This window comes from Columba livia, chromosome 10 (genome assembly GCF_036013475.1).
Source record: "Columba livia isolate bColLiv1 breed racing homer chromosome 10, bColLiv1.pat.W.v2, whole genome shotgun sequence".
Taxonomy (NCBI): domain Eukaryota; kingdom Metazoa; phylum Chordata; class Aves; order Columbiformes; family Columbidae; genus Columba; species Columba livia.
This window is the reverse complement of record NC_088611.1, coordinates 15315639-15330279: the sequence shown is the minus strand read 5'-3', so window position 1 is coordinate 15330279 and position 14641 is coordinate 15315639. Positions and strand designations below refer to the sequence as shown.

The window sequence follows — 14641 nt, the reverse complement described above, 5'->3', positions numbered from 1 at the left end:
ACTCAAGCATTAGTCAAAACCAACATTTCCAGTGAAAACTTTTTAATTACACAAATAAAATTGTTCTGTCAAAGCCTTTGATGGAATTAGAACAGCTTTACTTTCAACTCTTCCCTTCTACAAGTCCCCTGACACTATTGTGATGCCAGTCCCAGAGGTGAAAGCTGCATAGCAAACAGGCTTCAAATACATTTTCTAGAAACTATTCTCCCATAATTTCATTTGCATACAGAGACAATCTTGTAATATAATGCCTCTTTTACAGCCTGATGTCATCTCAGACATAACCCACAAAGATAGCCCTCCAGTCCCTGAGGTATCATTTATCTAGCTTAGCCTTTAACACTGCTTAACAGTAGTAATGCTATTTACTTTCCCTTCAAGGTCTCAGAGAGGTTTACAAACTTAACCTTAGCCTCACAACAGTCTCATGAAGCTGGAAATGCTGTAATGAGGGCTATGATCCTTGAGGAACTAACAACTGACCAGCAAACTTGTATTTTATTGCAAGAATAGGGGACTGCCCTGTTCTTAGGATCTGAGTGTGTAAATAAAACAGCCTTGTTTTAACACATCCTGCTATCCAGCCCTCCCAAGGCAGAATGAGCAAACGCATTTAATCCTTTTGTACACTTCAGAGCAATTAATCACCAACTAGAAAAATGAACAGCAGAAATATAGTAAGCCAGGCAAATTAACAGTAATAAAACAGAGGGGTTCTGCCAACTTGTAAATAAGAAAGCCTGTAATCTGGCTGAAAAATAGGGAGGTGAGAGGACAGCAATGAAATATTTGCATACTTTGTGTGACTTTGTCTGGCTCACCAAAGGCTCACAACAGCGTGGTTTGCTGAGGCACAGAAAATTTAGCTGAACACCTTTCAGATCACACATTCAGACAGAATCATGTTAGATCTGTAACACACACAGATCTTCATGCAGGGTAACGAGGGATTGGGATACTTTGGGTAATGAAAAACCCAATTAAAGCACCAGAAAACACATCTTGAGAGCCAAATTGCTTCAGCTACAAGCCATCAGGATGGGTTATCCAACATGCAGCTCTGGTCCCACTGGAGCTGTTCTGTGCAAGCAGCTCAGATGTTCCCACGCTGTTCCCTTCAGCACCCTGCCTTGATAACCCAAAGAACTGTAGATGATGGTACAGACATCTGAGCCAGCTTGGGTCCACACAGCTCATTAGCTGCTCTCTTAATTTGATACAAATCAAACTAAATTGTTTCTAGGCTCAGGGTGTCCTTAGAATTAATAGAACTGCAGTCTCTCAGTGCTGCATCCACACTAACACGTTCTCACACAAAATCACCCCTTGTGCGTATGTATTGTCAAAATGGTCAATCTGCACAGCAGGGAAGGAAGCAGTTGGTGTGGCACTAGATTTCCATGCCAGACAGACAGTCGTGTATGCAGGCTACATTTTTCCACCACATATATGATTCTCCTGCAAAAGGTCTAACAAATTATTTAAGGTGCCACAGTCCCGCACTGCTAAGAGAACACATCCACATAGAGACTACAGCAGTGATGGGGATGGGTTTTGGGGACATCAGTGGCAGCAGCAGAACCCCTTGCTGTAGCACCTGTAAGGATGGACAGCAGGGGCCCATGCAGGGAAAAAAAAAAGGAGCAACCAGCTGCTTGGGCAGCATTTAGAGCTCATCATCTGTCCTGCTCCAGGGAGGAAAATGGCAGGCTGGGTGGGCTATTACACAGGCTGTGTTATATACATTAAAGCCAGAAAGTACAGCAAAGAATGAGGCACCCTGAGGATAATAATTAGGGGTAGAATACCATGTTTGGGATAGTTAACACATTTTCATTTCATCTGATATGCAGCTGATGAGAATTTACATTGTGCCTTCTAGACTTTGGCTCACACCAGGGGTTTGGTGGAGCCACTTCAGGTAATTGAGAATGTCCTGGAAAATGGCCTTTTTTACAGTAGCCCTCTCCCAGCTGGTGAAGAGCTGCTGCAGTGCTCTCAGTCACTCCTCAGATCTTCTGGCACCCTTTTATGATGTGTATCCTGACATTGTAGCCAAGGCTAAACCTGTTCTGATGAACCTTTCCTCATCTGTGTCCAGAAGTCCCCTCTTCTGATGATGGAGCAGGACTGGTCCCCTTAGTGCCCTACTCCAGCACAACCCTCTGGAGAACCAGAAGGAGCAATAGCAGAGGGTATTCTTCTGTACTAACTGGCCACTGGCTTCTGGTGCACAGAGAATCTCCATTTCCAAGACCACATTAAACAGACCATCAAATCCAAAATCAATACCTCCCCCCTTTCCTCTATTTGGACAGCTAAGGGCTTGAGTTTCATAAGCTAATTGAATTTTAATGTCTATCTAAACTCTGTGCAAAAAATCTCTTTCACTAACAGGTCCCATTTTATAAGTCACTCCTACCTCAATAAATCCAGACAAGTATAATTAGAGACTATTATTTATGGCATGAAAAAAATCAATATCATCATAAAACTGCTGACAGCACTCAGCGCTCAGGCAAAGACTGCAGAGCACGAGGTCCTTCTTGCTCTTCCAAACTTACTGTGCCTGCTTGGCACTGAGCTGTGCCTTCTGCAAACCACTGGAGCATGTTAACACACTTGGCCCATTTGCTCTGACAGAGAAGACAACACACAAATTCCATTCCTTAGCTCTGCTGCTGCCTGAGCACATGACCAGAGGAATTCTCTCTGCTGCATTATGCACAGAGGCCAGCTCCAGAAATTAAGTCTCTGCCCTTTTAATTACGAGCTTTCATTCCACCTGTGAAAACAACTGGCCCATATTTTATAAGTGTCTGTTGTTTTTGTGACTACCCTCATAAAACAAGCAATTCCACCTGCCTTTGAACTCAGGAGTAATTTGGATGTTAATCCAATCCAGAAATGCAAAATCCCTTCACAAGCAGTAAAGAACTTACAGCTCTGCAACATAACTGTGTACACTATATATTTAATACACATACAAAATGCATCCATGGAGGTTTACTTATGCCCAGAGAGAGGGAGAGAAGGAACTAGGACAACAAAAATGTGCTTTACTCTATAAAATAGACTTCTCCGTTCTCGGTGTAGGCCATCTCCCAGTTTTCTGGCAGAGGACCTAGGTTATCCTCAGCAGAAGGAGGTAGGTATTGAGGGAGGTTCTGAGATGGTTCCGTGGTGGGAACGTTGATGTGGCTGTCAATCGCAGACGGTGGGGCTGTCTCCCTTATGATATGCGTATTATGCTCGTCTTGGTCAACAGACTCTGCTGCAGAATAAACAAAAGCAGAAATAAAATTGAAAATCAGACTTTTTCTCCTCCCATTTGCTTCTCTGGGTTCACCCTTAGAGTTTTCCTCTCCCTGGTTTTTAATTCGCAAGACATAGCAACAGATGAACCGAGAGCAGGGACTCTGCTGTCTTTTTTCCAGCAGGGATGAGCTTGCTCTGCCCACACAAGCTCTGCCAGCCAGACTCTTGCCAGCGCAGATCAGGAGCTGTGAACAGCTACCATGCTTGCTCTAATAGGACCTGCTGAGGCACCAAAGTCTTCTGGGCTGGCTGGGGCCAGGGCTCACTGATGTAGATGAGTTCAATGGGATTCTGAGCAGGCTTACAGGTTCACTCCCGCAGTGCCTATTGTGGGACAGGGATTAGGAGAATGAAATTTCCATTTTGAAGAATGATCAAGAAAGGAGAATTTTGCAAGTGGGGAAGGTAGCCAGAGGCTCAGATTCAAGAAGGTGATGGTGAATGACTTTAGCACAGTGCATTATTTTAAACTAAAAATTGAAATGGATGTCAGCACTGCATCACGTATCCACATGTTGCTGCTTACTAGTGCCTGTTCTAGCTGTCTGAGGAGGCTTATTCCGTGGCTCATCACTGTATCCTTCCAGTCAAAGTCACTCAGGACTATTTTATTATTTATCTGGCCCTTTTGCCTCTAAGGAATCATTTCTGATGCTTATGTCCATGCAGTTTTGAGCTGTATCCTTTCAACACTGCTGCTCATTCCCTGCACCCCTAATCACAGTAAATGCTCTCCACGAACCAGGTTTGTGCCCCTAACTCCTTCACAGAGAGGTTTTGACAACAACAGACAAATTCTAAAACTATCCCTGTGTCTACCAAAGGAATTTTCTCTCTTCGGTTCTTGAAGGTGTTGAAAATTCATGGCAGTACTTCCAAATCACCTGGGACCACCAGTCACCAGTACATGCTGCAGGCAACACGCCAAGCGGAAGACAGAGAGATCAGTGTCACCCTATGTCATATCCTCAAGCAGTGGGACTGAAAGGGCTTCCCAGCTGAAACCTCATCTCACTCTCCAGACTGGAGACTGTTGCCGTCCTCAACTCACAGTCCACAGCCTTGGTTTCTGGGGGGGGCATTAACTGCAGCTCCTGCTCTGTGTCTAGTGTGTGTGCTGCCTTTACAAGAAGGCAAGATACTGAAAACAATAAACTGGGAGAAAAGGAAAAAAAAAAGAGCTAGACTATACCACTACTCTTAGCTGCCTGCTTTCTAGCCTTCCTGGTGTTCGATATTTTTAGGTAGAAGCTGACAAGATAAAGAAGCATGAATGAATCATCGCCAGCTTAAGACTGCGAGTGTAAACATGTCAAAGTCTGGAAAACACAAGTCATCAAGACATCTTCTAAGGAAGCAGGAGCACGTTAGTGTGGCTAGCACACTTACATGTGAAATAAGCATAAGGAATCACATTGGTAAATGAGAAATAACTCTTTTCTTGATTCTGTGCCCATTTAATGGAGGTGTGATAACATTGTGACAAATGAGCTGCACCTTCAAGTATTTCATCTTGTGAAGGGAAACAAGGAACAGAAATGATGGTGGAGTCAGTTCAGGGGCACCAGACTGAGACTGACAGCAAGGAAGTCAAACAGCATCTTCCACTAACTTCCTCCCAAAATCAGATCCCGTAACAAGGGCTGAGGTTGTCACCATGTCACAACATGTGAGAAACTACCCTTAGGTAAATGAGCTGGTTAGCAGAGACAGAAACTCAAACCTGGGGGAGAATTAGGCCAGCCAGGAGTGATTTGGGTAAGAAAGTTGTAACAAAGCGCAACCCTCAAAGCCATTTGATAGTTTGGCCCAGAGAGAGGCAAATCTAAACCTCAGCCTAAATGCCTTTACAGCTCTACACAGGTGTTAGAGCCAAGACTTTGGCAGTTAGGAACTGGGATGACAGCTCCTATGAGTCATCAGAGGCTGGGAGGGAAAATTGTTATGGTGGTGGGAAGTGATCAGAGGACAAAGGACCAGTCACCAGTGATGGTGAGCACCCAGAGCAAGCAGTTGTGAAAGGCTTGGGGGTGCTGATAATGCTGGTTGCTAAGGACCTACCTCAAAGGGAGTTAAGAAGATTAATTCAGTTTGAAACTGAGCTCAATAAGTAATGCTCTAAGCGGTAACAAATACTAGGATCGCAGACATGGGGAGGAGCTTCACAAACTTCTAGTTCACTTCTGTGGAAACTCAACTGATCTCTAACAGTATTTTGCCCTCAATCTGCCTGCACAGCACTCGATTTTAGATTGTAAAAGTTTCCAGTGATCTTTCAGCCAATGCTCAAAGGTAGCCATGGTGGGACTGAGATCTCTGTTTAGTAGGACACAAAGCCTTCATAAAAATAGAGAGCTTGCACCCATGCTTCAGACCTCATTCCTGTAGCAAGCAGCTCTTAGTTTGCTGGAAGGTACCTTGGAGAGGAAGACCTAGTAATTGTATGTGACAGGTATCTCTAGAAGGAAGGAAGGGGAAAGGACAGCAACATATTTTGGAAGTAGCAATCATTAATTTCAAATGTATACTGGCTGAGCCATGTCATACTGTTTATAATGCCTGGAACTGTCAACCATAGCTCAACTCTCCTTTGAATGTTCTGCAACCAACTGATTTGTGTTTTTCCCCATTTTTTTCTCATCAAGCTCAGTCAGTCTCACAAGGCCTTTCTAGAAGACAAAACTATGCATATGATTGTCCACACACAGACACCTGTCATCCTGGTGCTGCTGGCCAGTTCTGTCTGGGATTGACAGCTTTGCAGGAAACCCATTAAAAATAAAAAATCCCCCTCCAAAAACCTTCCCATGTATCATAACTGATGGACGGCGATATTTTCATTTTACCTGTGAAGCTGCTGCTCATTTCAGGTACATCATCCTCTTCCTCATTCTCTGCATGCACTATGCCAGCATTTTGCATATCATTGTAAGACTTGGTTCGCTTTGGAGTTGACTGCTTGGAGCCAGACTGCAGGTTTTGTAAAGCATCGGTGGAAGTCACTTTCCCACTGAGGGGCTGGCTGGGAGGCTTGGGCGTTCCATAATAGTTACCTAGGCAATAGAAACACATTTGCATCTTCAAAAGAGAGCAGTTCATAGCAGAAAAAATCCTGTTTTATTTTCATTTCAGTTCCATCAAAATCTCTGTCTCTCCCCACAAGTGAGCAAATAAATAAACTAACACATGCCATCCCCATTTTTGGGGGGCATATTTCATCTCTAGAGCAGACACAGAAATATTTCCTGCCTTTTAAGTTATTCTTGTTGCATCTAACAGGAGAAGCAACGGTTGCATTGTTTAGGTGCACCGAGCATACAAGGGCTAAAACAAAAGGCAGTCATGGTGAACAGCAAAACTTCATCTCGTTACATCTGAATTTCAATTAGTAGCCTTTTTGCATGTGTGCACCCACACAATGCTGTGGCAGATCTGGAGTGAGCCCTGCAGAAAATAAAAAATTCATGACTGCCATCACCCAGATAAGTGATGAAAGGCTCGATGGCCTGCTTTAATACACAGGTTCTTTTAAAAAGGATGTTGCACTTGAAAAGCAAAAACTATTCTCACTCTAGAAGAAATCTTTGTCAAAGGAGAGAAAAGGAAAGTCACCATGTGGCACTGCATTCTGCAAAGAGAAAACTCCACAGTTGGGTCAACTTGGGTAGAAGTGAACAAACAGACCTTCAAGCAAAACTTCAAGGGACAAAGATGCACCCACAGTTGTGCAAACCACAGCTCTTGGCAGACATCGCCAGATGTGCTGCAAACAGTGGAAAGTGCTTGGGATACTTCACTGTCATTTAAGTGACCATGAAAGAAACACAGATGAATTACAGGTTCGTTGATGCCAGAACTGCACAGAGGTTATTCCACTGTTCCTGTTTTACTGCACCTCAAACAGCACAGTGGTGCTTGACTTGCCCTGAAATGCTCCACAGGCATCTCAGATCTGGGCATTATAGGAATTCAGGCCTATTGCAAGGTGCATAGTTCATTTTTTTGTACAATGACCTGTGATATACAACACTTGTAGACAAAACTCTCCAAATTTTCCCTTTCAAGAATTATTTTTAGTTTTCATTTGCTACCTTCAGATTCCAAGGGTGAACTTAAAAATTCTCCCCTATACTTTCTGGCATGACAGAATACAAAGGATGCCCTCCCATAGAGCTTTGTATAAACATGTGGGGTGCGTGCATACAGCTTCAACTGCGGCAGCAGCACAAAATTCTTCTCCAATATATACATGTACATTTGATTACATTCTTCAACTATCTCCATAGGCTATGTATAACCTGAAAGCATTTTTCAATTTTTCAGTACCTAATTAGTGATATATTTAATATCCATTACCCAGAAAGTGTACATGCCCCTCTTCTACCTCTGTTACACTAGATGAAAACCACATGCCAAAGGCAGATTGTGCAAAGGCACTTTAAAACCTCATTTGTGCTAAAAAAGATATAATTTTTCCATTTATTTTTATACATATGCAGGTGTATTTTTGTTTCAGAAGCCAAGAACATCATTCATACAGTGCACTTTGACACTGAGTTTAAAGTTAGCCAGGAAGCTCTACTGTATGTAGTAGCTCCACTCACCCAACTAATTTCATTCTGCTCAGCCATCACACACTTGAGGTTCAAAGCAACAAATCCTTATTTCACTTTGGAAGTACGAGTTGTTAATCTTGACTCCTGTTTAGCGGACTGAATGTCCCTTCCCATTAGAGCATCTCAGTGCCCAACAACCCCGAAGCTGTGTGTGTTGCCAGCTGTAGGGTAAGGCCATAGGGATCACGTGTGTCCCACCTCTCACATATTTCAACCTGAGACTCTGGAAGGTCTCTGGACATGTCAGGAGCAAAGGAGACCAGGAATCACCCTGGATCAGGCTGGCAGAGTCCATCTGGGAAGACCAATTTGGACACAGGTTGCTCTTTCCCACTAACTGTCTTCCAAGAGGAGAATAACTCTCACAGTGCTGAGACAGGAGAAACGGGAGGAGCTCCTATCTCCATGCTTTTACAGCCGGAGTACTAGGACAGCAACACGTGCAGGTTTGCCTTAACAAGGTGTGTTTGAGCCTGTATACAACGTCGTGGATTCAGCTCCATAGGAGCAGTAACGCTCTTCAATGCTTTCATCTTCTGTTCATCATCTCAGAATCTTAAATGTACATTGATGCATAATTTATAGGGAGAGGGAAATTACTTCTTCTGGAAAAGGCTCTAATGGGGATGGAGGCTCTTCAAGCAGGTTGCAGTCTCTGCTAGAGAAATTATTCTTATGCTCTATATACTGCAGGACTATTTTATACAAAAAGAGGAGGAAGCGGGGAGAGTGAGTACAAAGGGAAAACACAAAGGTAGGTAGGCAGAAAAAGGATGTTCTACCCTGTTGTCATCCTATCCATTTCCGCATTTCCCTTCAGAATGCTGCTACTTTGGGATTCTGAGGGATTTTTTCTTTTTCCTCCACACAAAATGTGTATTTTCTAAGGATATTAACTGCTAAGCAGAGAGATCCACATGTGTGCCAAATACATAAGAACACTTTTTATTTATGGCACTGCACATCACTATTTTGTGCAAAATTTATTTCAGATTTGTTGTAAACGGTTAAATCTTTTTGCAGTTAATGCAACAAAGTGATTGAAGGGGACATACAGCACGTGTGGATTTTTATTTCTCCTGGACAAGAACATAGCACAGATGTTACCATCCTTCCTCCAATTACAGACAAATATATTATTATATCTTTGAGTTTCCTTCCTTATCAGTTCCTCTAGCAACAAGCAAGGTTAGAGTTCCTAATAGTCCATGAAGAGCTGTTCCTCAGCAGAAAAACAGGCTTCTCTAAAGCATCTCAGATTTGCTTACATCGAAATCATTAGTCACTTTTCAAACCAGCCGTAGCTGTTGGTGTTATGAGTGAATAATGATTTTCTACCAACAGAGTGTGGTGTCTTAGAGGATCCCTACGAGTATATATGAACACATGCAAAAAGCAAATATGAATTTGAAACTGAACGTGGCTCTGCATGTGTGGGTTTTGTTTGGCAGAATATGGGAAATGCAGCCATTACGGCTGAATTTTCTTTTTCCTCCACAAGAGGCAAATTCAGCTTGAGTCAATATTAAAAAAAAATAAATCAATCACAGCTCTTCCTTCAGATCCACACAAGGACGTACAGGTTTGAGAAAAAACCCAGCTCATGATGGGAAACTGCAAAATAAAGCTTCAGTAGAGCTTCCAAGTGACATGGGGAATGAGAGAAAATGGAAATACTCTCTTTTCCTCATGTTTGCTGGGTGCAGTCAGAACTACTTCTTGAAGCAGTTCTTTTTGAAGATACGGTACGTGAGCCTGGGCATGGGGGCAGACACACCATTAGGAGAGACTGGCACTTAAAATGATCATCGAAACTCATGTTTAATCCTAGAAATTAGAAAGAGAAAATATTTACCCTGTGACTCAGAAATCCAAACATGCACCATTAACAACTGATAGTGAACAGCCCAGCAAGAATTTTATAACATTCAAGCTCGACGTTATTTGTTCAAATTAAATCTGTCAATGTTTATGAAAAAACATACATTTAAAAATATGCTTTAACAGTGTTTTGTGAGCCACTTGTAAGCCTAAAGAAGGGGCTAACTTCATAGCCAGTGTAATTTGTACTGAATATCCAATCAGCTCTAATTATTAACAGCATGTTACATGTGCATACACAAGCATCTGTCATCCCAGAGGATCCCAAAACATTTTCCAAAGTCAGCACAGTAGTTAGGGCAGGACTCCCTGGGGTGCTGAGCTCCTCCAACAGCTCAGGTAAAGCTCTGCAGAACTTCTGAGCACTGTGTCCCCAACATGATGTCTCAAAGCTGGAGAAGAGCAGCCCATCTCCCAGACAATGGAGATTTCTTGATCAAAGCACTGGAAAAACCTCTACTTTTCTGTGGAAACGCCAGTTCTGAAGCAGCCAGCATGGCAGAAACAACACTTTCCCATGTCTGATTCCTATGGGAACTGGGCTTCTAAGCTTTATCCTCAAACACATTTATATTCTGCCTACAGCAACTGAATTAATAGCTAATAACAATGCATTCACTCAGCAGATGCACATACAATTAGCTGAATTCCTTGTCATCACCTTTCACTAACCCTTATTTTATTCAGTCCCCTGATGCTTAAAAATTATTTAACCACAACTGAAGTTTGATGGCTTTTGCAGCCAAAGCCATGACTTAATCCATGCACTCTAAAGCACCACTCAGGAGAGTGCACAAAAATAACAACAATAATGAAATAAAACCAGAACAACTATTTGGAATGAGCTGATTCCTTTTCATCCCCCTTATCTCTAAGTGTCAGCAGCTTACACACTTTAGCATCACACACAGTAATTAGACTGTGGTAACAGCTAATCACAACAATAAGACAAGTTCTCATCATCATAACACTTCTTCCTCTGCCAATTCAAGCAGTGATCATAATCAATGTAAGCAATCTACAGCAGCTTCTACTCTGTCCTGCAGCTTATGAATTAAAGCTATGCTATCAGCCAAGACAACTTTCTTTTTAAGTTTTAGAAACCTAGTGGTAATGGAAAATTTGTCTTACATTTCAAAATAACAAAACATTCTTAGTAAATATTCCTCTGATGGGCAGTAAATTCACAGACAACCTTAAGTTGTTTTTGTGACCTGGAAGCTGAAATGTAATTCACAAAAGCACACCAATTAGCTACCCTTAAGTAAGTAACTATAAGTCTACTCCATAAAAACTTTTGGCAATCACCATTTGATTCAATTACAGTTAAAAGGATTTCATCCATCCAAGATGCTGTTTCTAGAATGGGTAGAAATGCATGAGAACAGAGACGCAATCTTAAAGGTGGAATGGATACGAAAGTGGGTGTTTCACTTTGCAGAGAGGGAAGATGAGACCATGGAGGTTTCTGGGCTGCGGCGGGGTGGCAGAGGTGAAAAAAGGTAGAGGAGCTGCCTGCAAGGTCGAGTGGGACTTGAGCATTAATTCTAATGGTACAACATCAATTGAAGAATGTGGTCCCAAACTCTATATTTCAGTTACTCTAATCTGTAGGTGTTGGCTTTGCTGTAGCTATTGTATTTTTCTGGGGAGGAGGATTTGTCTTGCTTTTCTGGTGTGAAGAAATTTAGTCCTGGGACTAGGAGTCCATTTGTCTCTCAGGGAAGTACTGAGTAGAGTTCTCGCAGTTCTGAATTTATTGACGCCTACAGTGAGGCATAATTTTGCAATTATAAGAAAACCCAAGAAACAGAGAGGACTCTGCATCCACAAGAAGTGCATCTGATCTTCAAAGCTACCACTGCTAACAAGGACTCCATTAACAGCTCATGTTTTTAAAAAGCAGTTCATAGCTCACTGTATTGATGTGAGTGGGTATTTTGGGAAACAGACTTGGAGATAAGCAGCAAAATTAAGCAAGGCCTTGACACAGAGACTTTAAATGTAATTATTACTGTAATTGTGTTCTTTTCTGACTTGCAGCCCTTCTTCTCTGCACTGTAGAAGAACCAAAACAATTGACCCTTAATTTTAGGAGAAGAGCCTGTGCTCATCCAACCCAGCAAGGGTGCTTGCATCTGATTAGCACAGGATGAATTGTTTCCTGGGAGCAGAACTCCTGCTACAGTGTTTTGTCTGTTCTCCTCCCAGATCAAATTCTGCTACAGATTTCTACATTTAGATGACAGATCTGGCTGCTGTCTTGGGATTCACCTAGCTGCAACTGCACATTGATTAGCAATTGCCTGGAGGAAATTCGGAGTATCCAGGCAACCAGGAGGTGGCCGCAGATACAGCATCTGGATCGGAAGCAAAACATAGGCAAGGAAAGAGATCTCAGATAAATTAACCTGCAATATATGCAAATCTGATTTGCTTTAAATAGTAGATTCTCTGTCAGGTTTTGCAGTTATTAATGGTGAGGTGAACTGAAAGATCAGTCTGGGTTTCTTGTCAAATTAGTGAAAACGTTACAATATGCACATTTCAATTTATGTCTGAAATTTAACATACTTTCCAATTAGTATCCTCATAGGCAATGACAGCACAGCAGAAAGTCACCTACAGATTAAACTCAGTCTCATTTATTCTGATTTTTCCCATGTTGAGATATCACTAAGTATTGCCATATGGTATTGTTAACACTCATATACAGCTGTGTCCAAGTATATTTTATGCATCAAAAATTTCTAACAAGCCAAAACAAAGCAAAGATACTTAAAGTAACACATAAGCAGTAAGATCTTGGTAGCATGGGATGTGAGATGGCTGTGGGAGCTCAGGGTGTTTCCTGAACTCAGCTACATTAGAGCAACTGCTATATCCACATGCAAACAGATTAAAAAAAGAAATAATATAGAACATAAATAAGCATGTCCTTGTGCATGGTATATAAAGAGAACACAGGAGAAGCAGCTGGAACACACCCTGCCTAGCACAATGCTGCAGGAATCAAGCAAATGTGATGTTAAGCCACAGCAACATGCAAGTCTTCTTGAAAACACTGAAATATTTATATATATACTCCCACCATGAGAATGGGTCCCATTAATACCTTGTGTGTCCAAAGGATGGTGGCTCACCGTGTGCTCTGCAGCGGCAGGGAAATGCCAGGGCTGCAGAGGCCAGAAGGGCTGCCCGGCTGCAACAGAGCCGGATAATATCAGCCAGGAGCAGCCAATTCTAGAGGCAGCCTCGAGCGCAGCCAGCACCAAGAATCAATGGCAAAATGCACCTGGCTACCATATATCCATTGACTGCTATGAGCGGTCTTCGACACATCGCACTGCAGTTAGAGAGTAAGTAACACCTTAAAACAACCTGAGATCTAACTCAAGAAAAACGCAACCGACTCACTATATCCTTTTTTGCCAGAGGTGTTTATGAACCACCTTTTCTCCCAAGGTTCATGTTCTAAGATGCATCAAGAAACAATGAGGAGCTGGACAGGTAATGAACAATTTCAGAGAGAGCACACATTGGAGAACTTCTTATTGAAAGCGCACAGAATGATGCTAATCAGGAATGCCATAGGTAATTCAAAACCACACTGAAACCATAACAGATATTTGAATACTTGCTTTTAGAGAGATTTCCTCAGCTACCATTGTAGCTGTTTGTGAAATGAAGCATTGTTACCAGATGACACTTCAGTAAGCAGTAGTCATGTGTAACACTGATAGTTGTGCACATACACAAGAACATGTTTTTTTTAATCACTAATTGTTAAAAAAAAAATAAAATAAATAAAAAAAAAAAGGAAATAAAAGTATAAAAGCCAAAGACAGAACAGGAATCACTCTGCAGTGCACAGATGTGGGTGTTTGACATGATACATTGTAATGGTGCTAAAGGAGCCAGTATGATTTATTGAATCAATCTGTAGTACGGAGACATTAATAAGCGGATCTTATCTTATTAAGCAGAACATGTTGTTCTGCTGCATGGGCATCCCCAGCATCTGCCGCCCTTACTCGCCCAACCTTCCTGTCATGTTTTGATGCCACAGACACAGCTCTCATTTCAAGGTTTTACCAAGTTGGCAAAACACACAGCCTGTAAAGGCACCACAAGACCAGTAAGTAAAGAAAATCCAGCCATTTTGCTAAAGCAGCTGGGAGAGAAGAGCTGCTACAGAAAAACCCAAGGAGAACTATCACATCAGATAAATTAGGCTAAAGGCATCTTGATTTGAAGCATGTTGCTGAGTACACCTCTCTACTTCAGCTGAAATTCTAACTGCACTATTAAGGTAATTTATTACACTCATTAAGTACCACAATCAGAGACCCTGTCTACAGTAGCTAGTTTTATACACTTTAAAAATGTTAGCAAGTCACCCCATTACATCTTAGTCATGAGACTAATGCAGATTACTTATTACTTCTCTTGGCAATCACATAACACTTGTCCTGAGAATGAAAGATGATGCCTTGACAATAATATGCTATAATGTAATAACCCTTCACATGTTAAAAAGTGCAGCACTTTTTCTTTTGAGGATCACTAAGTGCTGGGCAGGCATTCATTAATACAGCCTTGCCAGACCCTGGCGACACAGCCATCCTCATTCAAAATCCAGCCACCATGCTAAAGTCCCCCTGCACAGCACCCATCTCCTCTGCTGCCCTCAGCACAGCCCTTTGAAACATCACTGCCCCACTCCCCACCTCCTATTTGTACTAGGAGATAACCGCAGGCACAGAATATCTGCTGAAATATTAATGAAGAGAGACTTAAGTGTTGTTTTAATGTTCTCCAGG

General features: G+C 42.1%; 1 protein-coding gene across 40 annotated transcripts in view; it reads right to left on the bottom strand.

The window, feature by feature from the left end:
• The window catches only part of MAGI1 (membrane associated guanylate kinase, WW and PDZ domain containing 1), a 342732-nt gene that overhangs the window by 72008 nt on the left and 256083 nt on the right, over window positions 1-14641 (bottom strand). For all 40 annotated transcript variants that reach the window (XM_065075499.1, XM_065075485.1, XM_065075494.1 and 37 more), the window contains 2 exons: window positions 6168-6374; window positions 3067-3277 (listed from right to left, as the gene is read on the bottom strand). In XM_065075499.1, coding sequence (XP_064931571.1) covers window positions 3067-3277; window positions 6168-6374 — 418 coding nt within the window. The remainder of the gene's footprint in view (window positions 1-3066; window positions 3278-6167; window positions 6375-14641) is intronic.